The 15,462-nt window shown below is 42.1% G+C and overlaps 1 protein-coding gene across 6 annotated transcripts in view; it reads left to right on the top strand.

Moving 5' to 3' along the window:
• Positions 1 to 15,462, top strand: part of LOC140581466 (protein NLRC3-like) — a 114,058-nt gene that overhangs the window by 91,013 nt on the left and 7,583 nt on the right. For 3 of the 6 annotated variants that reach the window (XM_072704148.1, XM_072704149.1, XM_072704150.1), the window contains exons 2-7: positions 2,400 to 2,538; positions 3,918 to 4,031; positions 4,467 to 4,580; positions 13,090 to 13,150; positions 13,316 to 13,553; positions 13,702 to 15,421. In XM_072704148.1, the coding sequence (XP_072560249.1) occupies positions 2,435 to 2,538; positions 3,918 to 4,031; positions 4,467 to 4,580; positions 13,090 to 13,150; positions 13,316 to 13,553; positions 13,702 to 15,421 (2,351 nt within the window). In that variant the 5' untranslated portion in view covers positions 2,400 to 2,434. Of the gene's footprint in view, positions 1 to 508; positions 1,249 to 2,399; positions 2,539 to 2,731; positions 4,032 to 4,466; positions 4,581 to 13,089; positions 13,151 to 13,315; positions 13,554 to 13,701; positions 15,422 to 15,462 lie in introns of those variants that run through there. The other 3 variants (XM_072704147.1, XM_072704151.1, XM_072704146.1) reach the window with 3 other exon arrangements.

Below are 15,462 nucleotides of genomic sequence, written 5' to 3'. Positions count from 1 at the left end.
AAACACAGGTCCTCACAGACGACATGGACAGCAACATGCAGCACGGCAGATGACTCAAACAGCATCAAGTTTTCACTGTAGCAGCCCTTGGAGTAAAAAATGAGACTCGACTGGTGCTTAAATATTTCCTTTATTTTGTCCGTCGCTGGTCACCAAACACAGCTGATGCACCATTTAACCTTTCCTTGTCATTCAGCACCGTGAAAACTGTATTAAACATATAAATACACATTTAAATGTTTCACAAACTCATTTCACACCTTTTTAACATTTACATCAATAATACAGGATTATTACCTGACACTACAAGTGAATAAATATCAAATAGCAACTACACAAACAAATCACCACTCAACACTAAGTAAATGAGACTGTACCTCTCCCTTTACATACTTTATATATTATACATATTCCATATATGAAAACCAGCAATTCCTTATTTATTTTTCAATATATAGTAATATATTTTTACAATACATTATGAATTGTATTTTGTAATATATTATTGGAGCACACACTTTTAGCAAACAATATGTTGACATTTCCATATATTTAATTTTTTTTCCCCTAAGAATAGGAACTAAGACTTTAGCTTAACTTGTTTAAAATACATATTTCCTAATATTACTTCACAGAAAAGTTACATTTACCCTCAAAAAAAGGGAATGCAAATTGTTGCCTCACTTTATTTCAGTAAATACTGTAGGTTACTTTTTCAGTGCAGTAAGTAAATATGCATCAGGAAACAAACCAGCAATAAGTTCACAAGGTATCCGATGTCTTGGGATATTAAGCCACATCACACTTTCCCTCCAGTTTAAGCGGCTACCACTGTAAGATCATTATGCACTAATTCGTAAAAGAAAAGTTAAGAACGCAAAATTGTAATTCTTTAATTCTGCACACACGGGATAATAGGATCTGTGTAAAGCAGCCGCAGCACGGCGACAAACGTGGATAGTAATTATTTAAATCGTGATTAAGGCCGTGTGTCAATGATCTATGTGACGTGAGTCTCACTGCAGTACCGTGTTTTGTACGCACAAATATAATTCAGAACGTGCGTTACGACAGAACTCGGCGGTGGCGGGGGTGCTTCCGCTTAGATCGGCTCCGCGTTTGGCGCAAAGCTTATCGTTTGCATCTGTACATCAATTAAAGTGGAAGTAATTTAAAGCTGGCGTCTTTATTTCGTCAAGACACACGAATAAGATTCTGGGATAGTTTGAAGACAATTTGTATTTTAAGGTAAGATTATAGTTAAGAGATACAGCTAATAATAAAATGTGCACGTAGTAAGCACTTACATTTGCGGCGTGAGTGATTTAATGTGACAGGAGCGATGGGGAGCTGGATTATTTAGGGTGGGTGCTATAACTTGGCCCCTTCTTAAGAAATTCGTTTTATTTTGTCTCAGATTCCACTTTGTGGGATTTAATTTGATCTGTTTCGAATTTTAAGTTCTTCGAAGCTGCCGAACCAGAACAAATAGCTTTTAAGGTGATCTGAAAAAACTTAGTTGGTTGTGCATCCGGTCTCACAGCAGCCATTAGGCATTTGTATTTTTTGTTAGCAGATACGGTTAAAAGTTAAAAATATTTTTATGATATTCGGGTCATTGGCGGGCGGGTCCGTTAAAATTAAATGTAAGCATATAAATGTAAGCATATACAATTTAAGCATAAATAGTCCGGTCGCACATCAGTGGTTGCTAGACCGCAGTGGATACACAAACGACCGAAGGGCCGGTTATGGGGGGGCATTCCTGTAAGCATCTGAACCACATGAGAAATGCCCTTATCAGCAAGACCTATGCATGAAGCTCTGATGAAGCTCTCATAGATTCCCACAGAAGCACAGCATCCGGTTATTAAATAACTAGCACTGCCATAACTACGTGATGACTTAATCTAAAAATAGCCACGGACTGCCTTCACAAGGTGGGGGACATCGCTTGGGGCCCCTAAGGCCTGTAATCCACTCATGAACCGATATATCGTGCACGTCTTCATATTGTTTATTCCCAGTTATGTAAAGACGGTGTAAAATGCAAAACAACAGACAGAAATATGCTGCTTAAGAATCTTGAAAGAAAATTGCGATCTTGATTCTGATTAAAATCAAAAACAAAGCCCGTCCCGGAAGCTATGGGTGTAATGCAGGGAATAGCCCAGGATTGCATGCTAACCCATTGCAGAGTTCCGATAAAATTATTCATATACGTATAAAATAATGACGCATGGCATAAACTCCCTGAAATTTGGCACTCAGTTACTTTAGTAAGTGTAATACTACATATGGAATGTATCAGTGTAACAGACTGGAGACCCCCGTGTGTAAATTCACTGTGCTGAGTACTAGATACTGTATATGTATCTGTTAATCCTTCTTGTTCACAGAGGCCCCAGCAGGATCTGGTCTGGATCAGCACAAAATGGAGGGAACTTCGTCTGAAATGGGTCCCTCAGTGAAGCGCAAGAAGAGAGGAGCTGCTTCTGAAATGGGTCCCTCAGTAGGTAAAAAAATGAGAACTGAGAGGTAAGACGGAAGCTATGAGTTTTTGGACTTATTTACAAGCAGATTTAAAAAACCCTTCCAGCATTTTCGAAAGAGGTGGTAATTATACAGAGTATCAGTTTTAACTTTCCAGGAGACTTCAGTGATTCAGGTCTGAGGGGTAGGTGATTTATGTTCATCCATCCATCCATCCATTTTCTCCCGCTTATCCGAGGTCGGGTCGCGGGGGCAGCAGTCTCAGCAGGGAAACCCAGACTTCCCTCTCCCCAGCCACTTCATCCAGCTCCTCTGGGGGGATCCCGAGGCGTTCCCAGGCCAGCCGAGAGACATAGTCCCTCCAGCGTGTCCTGGGTCTTCCCCGGGGCCTCCTCCCAGTGGGACATGCCCGGAACACCTCACCAGGGAGGTGCCCAGGAGGCATCCTAATCAGATGCCCGAGCCACCTCATCTGACTCCTCTCAATGCGGAGGAGCAGCGGCTCTACTCTGAGTCCCTCCCGAATGACCGAGCTCCTCACCCTATCTCTAAGGGAGAGCCCAGCCACCCTGCGGAGGAAACTCATTTCGGCCGCTTGCACTCGCGATCTCGTTCTTTCGGTCACTACTGATTTATGTTCATCATTTATTAAATTTCATTTCCATCAAAAATCTGCATTTAATTTATTCCCTGGACGCCGTCATCTGCTGCCACCTAGTGCTGCTGCTACAGTCCCTAGAGTGCGATTTTCTGAATATTCTAAAATAAAGTTTATATGTTTTTGTCTCTGTCTCTCCCTGCTCAGAAAAATGTATCACTATCATGCATGTCCAGTAGCCGATTGGCAAAATATATCATGGACACCCCCCTCTGCTCTCAGAAATATTTATCGCCCCCCCCCCCCCATCCCTGCTTGGATAATACATCGTTGTCGGTCTGATAGCATCTAGGTTTGTATTAACTAGCTGAAGTGACAATATTTTCCAAAAAGACGTATTCTCAAAATGAAAGCATTGAGTAATATTTATGTTTAATGAAATATAATAGTGATCATGGGAGTAACACCTGAGTAAGACAGGAACCCTGTCAGGGTCACGTTGTGAAGAACATTGTGGTTTATGGTACAATGACTGTTACAGCCCACTGGCATGCATGTCTCTTTGGGTCTATAGTTAGACCATAACATAACAGTAAAAGGGTTCCTGGCTACGGAGGTGGTGACAGTGTTACTAAACCTTTCATATCAGTATGTTAATTTTAGATGGGACATTAAAGCTGACTGTGAACAAGCCTGTTAGTATCAAGAGCTTCAGGGCAGATAGAGCAGAAGGCTGAACAACTGAAGATTTAATGTGATTCTGTCCATATTATGTGAATTATATTTATATTATTAGGATTTAATTGTTTCCTCTCGCCGCCCACAGGGTCCTGACAGAGAGAGCAGGCTCACCTGTACCCAGCTGTGTTTCCATGAAGAGTGACAATTCAATGAAACCCCCACTCACCTTCAGAGAGGGACCTTTTCCTACAGGTCAAAGGTAAATGTGCATTTAAATAAACACTTTAAAATTCTCAGACTCTCAGTCAAAAGGCAGAAAAGCATATACAGGCTATGAGAAAAAAAACTTTATAATGAATACATCATTTTGAGTTTGAGTTTAATAGTCTGCCTGTAGATAATCAGATTATCAGTTTTACCAGTAGGCCTCCGAAATTTACAAAATCACTTATATCCCCATGATATTAAACCACAAATGGTGGAGTTTGACTGGAACAATTGGGCAGTTAAGGAGGAGCTGGTCATGCCTGCTTTACTGAGTGTGATGGGGCTAAAACTTTTGGATTCCAGAGAGATCTGCTCCAGATAGAGACGGGCAGAAATTGTGTTCTTAAAAGTTACAAATACTTGCTTGTGAAATGTAACAAAATAAATGTTATATTATAAGGATTTTGTTTCCTGTTGCTGTCCGCAGGGTCCTGACAGAGAGAGCAGGCTCACCTGTACCCAGCTGTGTTTCCATGAAGAGTGACGGGTCAATGGAGCCCCCACTCAAATTCAGAGAGGGACCTTTTCCTACAGATCAAAGGTAAATGTGCATTTAAACAAACACTCAGTTTAAAACACTCAGACTCTCAGTCAAAAGGCACAGAAGCGTATACAAGCTATGAGGAAAAAACTTTATGATGAATGCATCATTTTTTAACTTCTAATTTTGAGTTGAATAGTCTGCCTGTAGATTATCAGATTATCAGTTTTACCAGTAGGCCTCCTAAATTTACAAAATCACTCATGTCCCCACGATATTAAACCACAAATGGTGGCATTTGGAACAATCAGGCAGTTTGATGAAATAGTGGAGAGCTGGGCTGCTTATTATGAACGGTTTGAATTTTTTATCCAGTTTATACCTCATTATACAAAATATTAGTGTGAGAAAATGTAATTTTTAAAATACAAGAAATTTGTCATTTGAAAACACAAAAATACATGTAAATCAGCAAAGGGTACATGATGAATATGTGTATCATTACAGCCCTAATAATGTGTAATATTTGGGGGGGGGGGCATCGTGATTCTTTCTTCTGGAAGCGCTATACCAGATCATGAATGTTTGTATCGTGGTTTTGGTCTCAGTGTCTGTGCAGAGATCCTGGTGGAACTGAATGAACCGAGGGCCAGACTTCCGATTTATGTGGTTTAAGGTGATTGCCCAGCTAGGGCTGCCGCGATTAGTCAAAATAGGCTACAACGTTGATGCTGAAAATGGGTCAACATCGACATGTTATGTCGCTGCATCTTTTTCAAATTACAGTGGTACAGGTTCTCGAACTTAATCCATTCCGGACTCTGGATCGAATCCTAAAAAGAGTTCTGATCAAATTTTTCCCATAAGAAATAATGGAAAACTAATTAATTGGTTCCCGGCCCCCCAAAATTACACCTAAATATGTTTGTTTTTTTTTTTTTTTTGTTTTTTTTTTTAGCATTTAAACACAAAATGAACAGGATGAAACAATGAGCATTTTTTTCTTAATGGTTTCCAAAACGATAAAGATCTTATCTAGGGGTGCACCGATTGCAGTTTTCTGGCCGATCAACGATCACCGATCCTTAGGCAACCTTACCTGCCGATCTCGATTTTTTTTTGCCGATCTTGTTTCTTTCATAACTAAAAGACAGTTACTTCAATGTTTCCATTTTTATTGAGTAAATTGATATGAATACTCACAAAACATGAGGTAGTGTCCTCAAATATAAATGAACATATAAATGAGCATTGCTGTTTGAAGTACAAAATCATATTTTTTCTTCCAGACTTTAATTTCTCTAATTTTGTAAAAAAAAAAATATATATATATAGCTGTTATGACACACTTGTCCAAAAAATAGGGAGGGAGGCAGCCTGCACTGCACCTCTCTCGGGAATGGGAGAAAAGGCTGATTTAACCCTCTGGGGCCTAGGGGTAGGAAACACACTTTCACTGACTGGGGCATGATCACACATTTCATCACACTTAATTCATGGCAAATAAATTATTTCTTATATATTTGTTTTGCCATTACACTCATCTTTATTTTAATATATATTGTAAATATGTCAGATTTTTGTTAAGTTTGAAATTTGACATCAAAGTATAGACATTGCAAAATGCAGTTTGGAACACTTGCAGAAACATTATAAAAGTACATAGTAAGCAATGCTGGCAGTTTGTTTTGATCCCAGATATCTGATCACCAAAGTCTTGGCTACATGAAGATGACTAAATGGTGTAGATGCAACATTAATTTGGATAAATAAATAAGAAAAACCTAACTCATGTAACTATTTCTGGCTCCTTTCATTGAATATGTAGCAACTTTTATGTGTATGAATGAGCCATTGTCACCTGGCCACGTCCCCAACCCCCTTTTATGGCGCTGAAGGGGATGTATCTGGATCGCGTTTCACCGTTGCGCTGTTAATCAAATTACCATGCGAATGCGATTTGAATACGCGCTAATGCGGCTATTTAGAATGTGAATAGCGATCTTCGGGTGAGAGCGGTACTACACGCCCCCGATGCAGGTAAAACAAAGTAAGATGACATGGTTTACTTTTTTGCCGATTTAACCTAATTAAAAAAACTTTAATACTTCCGACAATGGACGTTTTGAAAAGAAGACAGATTACGGATTTAGCCAGCGTTTTTTTCATGATTATACATTAAGATTTCAGCGAGATATTTATAAACTGAAATAGACGCGAAAAGTACGCGAAAAGTACGCGATGTCGTCGACGACATACTCGACCCCAAAGAGTTAAAAGCATATAACTAAGATCGGTGGATCTCATGGGAATATGGTCGATTTCTGATCCCCTCAAATTAACGTGATCGAGGCCGATCGATCGGTGTGCCGATCGATCGGTGCACCCCTAATCTTATCCTAACATTACCCCTGTCCTGGGATCGTCCGCTCCCTCCGTGTGTCACGCCCCCTCATTAACCTCTTGTGGGATCCCCATGTGATCAGCTGTTTCTGGTTGTTGTTATTAGTCCTCTGTATTAAGTCCGCGTTTCAGTTTGTTTCCCCAGTCAGGTCATTGGGTGCGTTCGACTTGCTTACAGCGCTGGCTTAAAGCAACACATTCTGATCCTGACGCAATGCATTACGGTTAGATGCATTGCGTCCTCTCACCCGGCTGCATAAAGTGGAATCGCATCCGTGACGACACACCTTTGCCCTTATTGGCTGAAGAGTTTAGTTACAGGCATGACGTTTGTATCCCAGGCAGTTCCGATGCGTAATCTGCTATTTCTCCCGAATATCACCTAAAGCAGTGAGAACAGGTTTTCAGTTAATTTACCTGGTAAAATTAAGTTTAAATAAATGACATAAATGCTCTAATAGTACATGTAAGTAAGTGGTTTATTTATTGTTAGTTACTGTAATGTTGTGCTGCTTTATTTGGTTAATCGTCCAGTCTGTGAAGAAGGCATTCAAGTAAGAATTGCATTGTAGTATGATTCATTTCCTGATGCGTACAATTTATATTAGGTCAGCGTCCATGGTTCGACTTCTGATATTCAGATCGAGTTGTAGGTCAAACTGGTTTGTTCGACTTTCAAGAAATTCGAGTTCTAGTGAGTTCGAGAACCGAGGTACCACTGTATTTTAATTTAGTTACCTTTATGATTTCTAAAATTAAAAATAAGAAATATTTTCATTTAATATCACTACATAATTATGGTAGCAGTTCAAATAACCACAAAACAAAATGGTTGTTTTACACTGTGCAAAGTTTCGATGGTATAGCACAGCGGCAGCCCAATGCACAAACACCTGAAGGGGAAGGACACAGGCGTTACTCTGGATGACAAACCCAGAGAAAAGGCAAAAAAGCTTTTAAATATCTTTTGTCCTTCTAGCTGCTAAATACACTTATTATTAAAGCCATTAAGTTGTCTGGCTGCAACCTTAGAATTTCCATTGAATAAGTGTTTGTGAAAATGTCTGAGCTTATTCTACGTTGATTGATAGTGCCAGTGTGTGTTTGCGTGCGTTGGCCTTGTTGGGCTGTTATCGTAAGCTAAAACCGAAACAAACGTACACTAAATAAAAGAAAATAATTTGTGAACTAAAATAATAAAACATGACAGACTTTAATCTGTAAAAAGTATCGCCACACCACCAACGTCTTTTATCTTGTTTAACCACAGTATCTCTCGTTTTAAAAGTTGCTATTGCTGCTGAGCTGCCCGTTTCTTCATTGCCACTTGAGTGCTTATCGCTTCCATGATTTACCAAAGCAGTAGTATATGCTGTGCTCTACTAACCAAATTTAATAAACATAAGGTCAGGTCAGGTTGGGGAACATGCGCTGATGCAGCACGTTGCTGTATCTACCACATGACGAAACTCCTGGGGATCCCAGCCCGCGACCCCCCAGGTAGACACATGGTCCAGTCCCACCCTCCAGAAATGGCCATCCATCTGCCGCAGCCAGGTGTTACGTGGGCGTCCCCTCGGCCTGGTCCAACCTCTCGGGTCCTCAGCAGTGAGGATCCTGCGAGCCGGATCACCCTCAGGGAATCGTGCCACATGGCCGTAGTGCCGTAACTGACGCTCCCTCACAATGCAGGTAATGTGCCTCATTCGGGTCTCCCTGAGCAACCGCTCATTCTACACAAAGTCAAACCAGCGGTACCCAAGGATTCTCCGAAGAGACACAGTACCGAAGGAGTCCAGTCTTCGTCTCAGGTCACTGGATAGTGTCCATGTCTCACAGTCATACAGCAAGACAGGGAGCAAGAGGACTCTAAGGACCTGGACCTTCGTCCTTTTGCAAAGATATTGGGAACGTCACACCCCCCATTCCAGCAAACTCATGAAGAGTCACTGGAGGCATGAATGTCGACATTCTCCCCTCGGACAGACAAACATAAGGATACACAGAACTTATACAGATTACTAACTTCTGGGCATCACAATAGGCATCTCATTACTATTTTAGGCAGACAATCTGCTTACCAAATTGTGAGCGAAAATTAATGTCCATATAGTGCCGAAAAGTCGCTGTCCATTATCTAAAGTCCTACAATAACATAGACTTTGTTGTTGTCAAAAAAAAAAAAACTTAACTGAAACAGTCAAGTTGATTTTCTGGAGGAAAATGAATCATTTAGTCGACTAAACAGTAAAACAGTCAATAGATTAATCCATAGAAGAATAGAATAGAATTCAACTTTATTGTCATTGCACATGTCACAAGTACCTGGCAACAAAATGCAGTTTGCATCCATCCAGAAAGTGCTTGAGCCATAATATTTACAAAATATATATTAGCAATAATATAGATATATAGATATATTTCAAAAATGGGTCTATTATAGATATTAGGGTACAAAAATATGAGTCTATTACGGGTATGTTACAATGTACACGGTATAAAGGTATGTTATGAATATGCTATAACTATAAGTATAATACAAGTTATAAACAGTTGTAGAATTATAATTTCTGTATTGTACAAAAATGATTGAAATTGAATGAAGAAGCTGTTCCGGTACCGGCTGGTCTTAGTCCGGAGGCTCCTGTAGCGCCTCCCAGAGGGCAGGAGAGTGAAAAGTCCATGTGCTGGATGACTGGGGTCTTTGATGATTTTCCCAGCCCTATTCAGACACCGCTTCCTGTAGATGTCGTTTATGGCAGGAAGTGGTGCTCCGGCGATGCGCTGGGCGGTTTTTACAACCCTCTGCAACGCCTTCCGGTCCGAGGCAGAGCAGTTCCCATACCAGACTGTTATACAGTCGGTCAGGATGCTCTCGATGGTGCAGCGGTAGAAGTTCACCAGGATATCTGAGGACAGGTGGTTCTTCCTCAGAGTCCTCAAGAAGAAGAGGCGCTGGTGAGCCTTCTTGACCAGCTTGGAGCAGTTGATCGTCCAAATGAGATCCTCGGAGATGTGGACACCCAGGAACTTGAAGCTGCTCACACGCTCCACAGCCGTCCCTTTAATGTAGATGGGTATATAGTTATTAGTGGCAGCCCTGTACCCAGCATTGATGGGCAGATCATGATTAGGGATCATTCCTCTGGATTGGATTAAAGTGAACAAAGTGTCAGTGGGTGAGACGAGGCCGTCAGCAGTGCTGAGGCGACATGCAGCGTGTTCAGGGATGGAGTGGGAAGCAGGAAGGGGAACAAGGTCAAGCTGCAGGTGAAGCCTGGCACCACACCACGCTTCCCGAAGGCCAGGAAGGTCCCCTGTGCACTGAAGCCTAAAGTCGACACGGACATACAGAGACTGGTTGAGATTGGGGTGTTTGTGCCCAAACCACACAGTCAATGGGCAACATCAGTGGTGCTGGATGGTAAAACATGATGGGTCAGTTCACCTGTGAGGAGACTTCAGTGGGACTTTAAGTCCAGTGCTACATATCTGTGGAACCCTGTACTAACTGTGGAACTGTACCTACTTCCTGTTATTGAGGAACTGTTTTCTGTAACGATGATGAAGAACATCTCCTGACTCTGGACTAGACCCTCAGGAGACTCGAGGAGAAATGCTTATGAGTGCGGCAAGAGAAATTTAACTTCTTCAAGTCTGCAGTGGAGCACGTGGGCCACGTAATTGATGCTGATGGGCTCCACACTGCCCCGTCTAAAAGGAGAACCATTGCAGAGACTCCGGGCTCAAAGAACATGAGACAGCTGAGGTCTTTTCTTGGTCTTCTGAACAACTATGGAAAATTCTTTCCACAGCTGGCTACACCGTTAAAGTCTCTGCATGAGCTACTGAAGGAGAGCAAGTCGTGGTCAGAAGAGTGTGAGGCTGCGTTCAAGTGGGCAAAATGTCTCTGATGAACAAGCAGCTTTTAGACCAATTTTTGGCACCTGCTATGCCTCCCCATATGGACTGGGAGCCGTGATGTCCCACATCATACCATCGGGAGAAGGGAAAGCAATAGGTTTTGCTTCAAGCACACTGAGTTAAACAGAAATGGAATATCCAGAAATTGACAAAGAAGCATGCTGACTGATATTGGACCAGACACCCAGGAGTGAGCTGACCTCCTACAAGGGAATGTCAGTGACCACGCCTGCAGGACATGGGTGCTGGTGGCTGAGCCTGAGTCTGCTGGGAACCTGAGGCCAAACCCACGAAGAGACAGGAAGCCCCCTGAGCGTTACAGGTAGCCTGGTGCTAACGCTGGGAGCATTAAGGGACAGAATAAATCCCTTGGGGTTCAGTGGGAGGCAGCCTACCCTCACGCTCCAGCTTATTTTGTGTATCAGTTTATTATTGTGTCAGTGATTAACTTATTCTGGATGTTGTTATTTCTGGCTGAGGAAATATGTATTATACTGCATATGGCAGTATTTTGGGCTACTTGGATCCCCGTAGCTGCTGCTGAGGTTGCTGGGTAGTTGAGTCCAAAGGAGACCATGTGAGGATTTGACATTGTACACCTGCTCCATTTTTCTCCAGTAAAACCTGTTCATGTCGTGCATAATTCTCTGCCTCTGTTTCTGTTCATTTTGGTGACCTGTTACAGTGTCAGACATAACAATTTGAGCGCGAGAAGTGTTAGGAATTTCTTTTATGATTATGTTCTAGGGTATAAAGTGTTTCAGCTGTGCAGATATTCACAATATGTTATGTGCTGTGTGTTTTCATTTGAGAGCTTCTTTTTAAAAACAAAAACTGGTATAAAACACAAACGGATATAAAAATGGACAAAAATGAATGAATCAAAACTGAAACTAAATTGACAGGGAAAAAATAAAAAACTTTAACATAAAAATTAATTTACAATGGTGGTGCGGTGGTTAGCACTGTTGCCTCAAAGCAAGAAGTCTTGGGTTCAAGCCCTGGGTCACCCAGGGTGCCTTTCAGTGGATGTTGTCAGTTGTTTAAACTTCAAACGCAGTGGGTGTATAACAGAGAGAGGTAAGGAGCATGCGCTGACAGTGCATTGCTGCACCCACCACACAACAGATCACTTCAGGGATGAGAACCTGACTGCAGCTGTGCAGTGAGTGATACCTCAGCACCACACTAGTCCGAATGGACCAATGTGAGTTTTTTTTCCAGTGGCTGCAGTGCTGGATGTAGATTAACATCATACCCAGGACAAAGCAACTGCAGGTTAAGGGCCTTGCTCAAGGGTCCAACAGAGTAGGATCACTCCTGGCATTCATGGGATTTGAACCAGCAAGCAGAAGGGTTAGGTTGCTGGCACAGATTCCTAGCCTCAGAGCCACCACTCTGCCTAAGTCAGACAGTAATGGAATTAAAATTACATTGATGGTTTCAAGTTACATGCTAAAACAGAAAATATATATTCTATATATCTGTTATAGCTGCCCATCAAACCAAACCTAGTGTATACCTCATCCTCAAAATGCATTTATGGATGCTGGGGATTGTGGGTATAAAGGTAGCTGTGACAATTCAGTGGAAAGCAGCCTGAAATCATGTCACTCACTGTACAAGAAGTAACCGTGAATGTTAGTGAGTGACTGGGAGCTACATGCAAACCTGCCTGTGCTGACGGCTGCCTGCTGTCTCTCTGAGTGACTGTGAGATGTGGCTGCTTCCCTCTGCTGTTATGAGGACGCTGATGTCAGGAAGCCGCCCTAATGAAATAAGCCCCACATGTGGACGGTTCTTATGTCTTTTAAATAACTATAGGTTATAATTCCCATAAAGCAGCAGCAGTGGCAGTCAGTGGTGCTGCAGGACCTCTGTCTCTCCATAAAATGACTGTTTTATCAGCAGTACAGAGGGCAGTGCTGTCACTGCACATCCGCAGTGCTGGGGGCTGAGTCCCCTGTCTGTCTGCAGTTTGCTCGCTCTCCCTCTATCACATGGGTTTCTACCTGCAGCCCAGAAACACGTGTTTATGCTACTTTCTAAATTCCGCATGACATTTGATAGCCTCTGTGTGTGTATGTGCCCTGTGATGGATTGGAATCCCCTGCAGGGTGAACCTGTATCTTAGGTCTTGTGCTGTCTGAAATAGACCCCCACCCTGCCCCCACAAAGCAGGGTAAGTGGTAGGAGGATGGATGGATGGATTAATGGATGGATATTTGTGTTTCCTTCACAGAGACCAAGTGAAAAGATGTCATTCAGATCCACATAGAGAAGACTTGTCATCCATCTTCGAGGTCTGCATTTACTGCTTATTTTCTTAAATTTTATCTAAATTGGCAAACATCTACAGATGTACAATTAGTAGTTCATCCTGTCAAAGGGAAGATATTTGCAAATTAACAAGTGAAAAGATATGATGCCGGCAGTAATAATAATGAAACTGTAACTGTTTATTTCAGATACTAGAGGAAAAAGCTCAAATGTTTCTGAAGGATGAGCTGAGGAGATTCAGAAGGTACCTAGATCCGAATTACCCAGAATGCTCTGAGTCTCAGGTGGAGGAGGACAATGACCAGGACAGCGATGGTCAGATGCAGAAGGCCTGTGGTAGAGAGGGAGCTCTGAAGATCACACTGTACATCCTGAGGACCATGGAGCAAAATGATCTCGCTGACATGCTGGAGAAGAGTAAGAAGAGTAAGAGCTGTGTTTGTTTATGATTTGCCATAGAAAAACATATGAATCATTTTTATCATTTAATTTAATTTGATTTTGTTTTTGCTTGTCTAAGTAAAAAATCCATGTTTGTTTAACTTTTGTGGATTTACCTCTCATTGCTTTTCAGGAGATGTTCTGCCACAATGTCAGCCCATAATCAAATGTAACCTGAAGAAGAAATTTGAGTGTGTGTTTGAAGGGAAAGCTAAGGAAGGACAGCCAACACTTCTCAATGAGATTTACACAGAACTCTACATAACTGAAGGTGGAACTGGAGGAGTCAATGATGAACATGAAGTAAGACAGATTGAAACAGCATCCAAGAAAAAGCTAACAGAAGATACGACAGTCAAGTGCAATGATATATTTAAACCCTTATGTGGGCATGAGACACCTATCAGAACTGTACTCACTAAAGGGGTGGCAGGTATCGGGAAAACAGTCTCTGTGCAGAAATTTATTCTAGACTGGGCAGAAGGAAAAGCAAACGAGGATGTTCACTTCATATTTGCTCTTCCTTTCCGGGACCTGAATTTGATTAAGGATGAATACAGTCTGATTGAACTGCTTCACCGCTTTGTCCCAGAACTGAAATCACTTGAATCCACTGAACTGTCTAGGTACAAAGTCTTGTTCATCTTTGATGGTCTGGATGAGTGTCGCCTTCCTCTAGATTTTCAGAACAATGAAAGCTGGTTTGATGTAACAAAGAAAACATCACTGGATGTGCTGTTGACTAACCTCATTAAGGGGAATCTGCTTCCATCCGCTCTCCTCTGGATAACCTCCCGGCCAGCAGCAGCCAATCAGATACCTCCTGAGTGCGTCCACCAGGTGACAGAGATACGAGGGTTCAGTGATGCCCAGAAGGAGGAGTATTTCAGGAGGAGATTTAGTGATCAGAGCCTGGCCAGCAGGATTATCACACGTATGAAATCATCAACGAGCCTCTTCATCATGTGCCACATACCTGTGTTCTGCTGGATTTCAGCCTCTGTTCTTGAGAAGCTCTTAAGTGAGACTGACAGCGGAGAAATTCCAAGGACTCTGACTGACATGTACACACACTTCCTGATCTTTCAGACAAGTTTAAAACATGACAAGTATTGTAAAAACTATGAAACCAAGCTTAAGGAAAACAGCAAGGAATTCCTTTTAAAACTCGGTAAACTGGCTTTTGACAACCTTGAGAAAGGCAATCTCATATTTTATGAGCAAGATCTGACAGAGAATGGCATTGATGTCAGGGAAGCTTCAGTTTACTCTGGAGTGTGCACAGAAGTCTTTAAAGAGGAATATGGGCTGTATCAGGATAAGGTGTACTGCTTTGTGCATCTGAGCATCCAGGAGTATCTCGCTGCTTTATATGTGTTTCTGTCAAACTCATCAGCTGACCTGCTGAAGACTGCGGTAAATCAGGCATTAGAGAGCAAGAATGGACACTTGGACCTCTACCTCCGCTTCCTCCTGGGCCTCTCAACAAATTCCAGTAAGTCTCTGCTACAAAGGCTACTGGGACAGACAGGATCCAGCTCACATAACATTGGGGAAACAGCCCAACACATCAAGGAGAAAATACAGGAGAATTTATCTCCAGAAAGGACCATCAACCTGTTCCACTGTCTGAATGAACTGGGTGACAATTCTCTAGTAGAGGAAGTACAAAGACACATGAATTCAGGACATCTTTCAGCAGAATACCTCTCACCTGCACAGTACTCAGCTCTGGCCTTTGTGATGCTGATGTCAGATGAGGAGCTGGATGTGTTTGATCTGAAGAAATTCGTCAGATCAGATAAAGAGCATTGGAGGCTGCTGCCTGTGGTCAAGACATCTAGGACAGCTCTGTAAGTGACGTGGGGATGGGAAAACACATCCTGTCTGGCAG

The sequence above is a fragment of the Paramormyrops kingsleyae genome, chromosome 21 (assembly GCF_048594095.1).
Source record: "Paramormyrops kingsleyae isolate MSU_618 chromosome 21, PKINGS_0.4, whole genome shotgun sequence".
Lineage (NCBI taxonomy): Eukaryota > Metazoa > Chordata > Actinopteri > Osteoglossiformes > Mormyridae > Paramormyrops > Paramormyrops kingsleyae.
The sequence above is the reverse complement of the archived record's forward strand: the minus strand, read 5'-3'. Positions and strand labels throughout refer to the sequence as shown.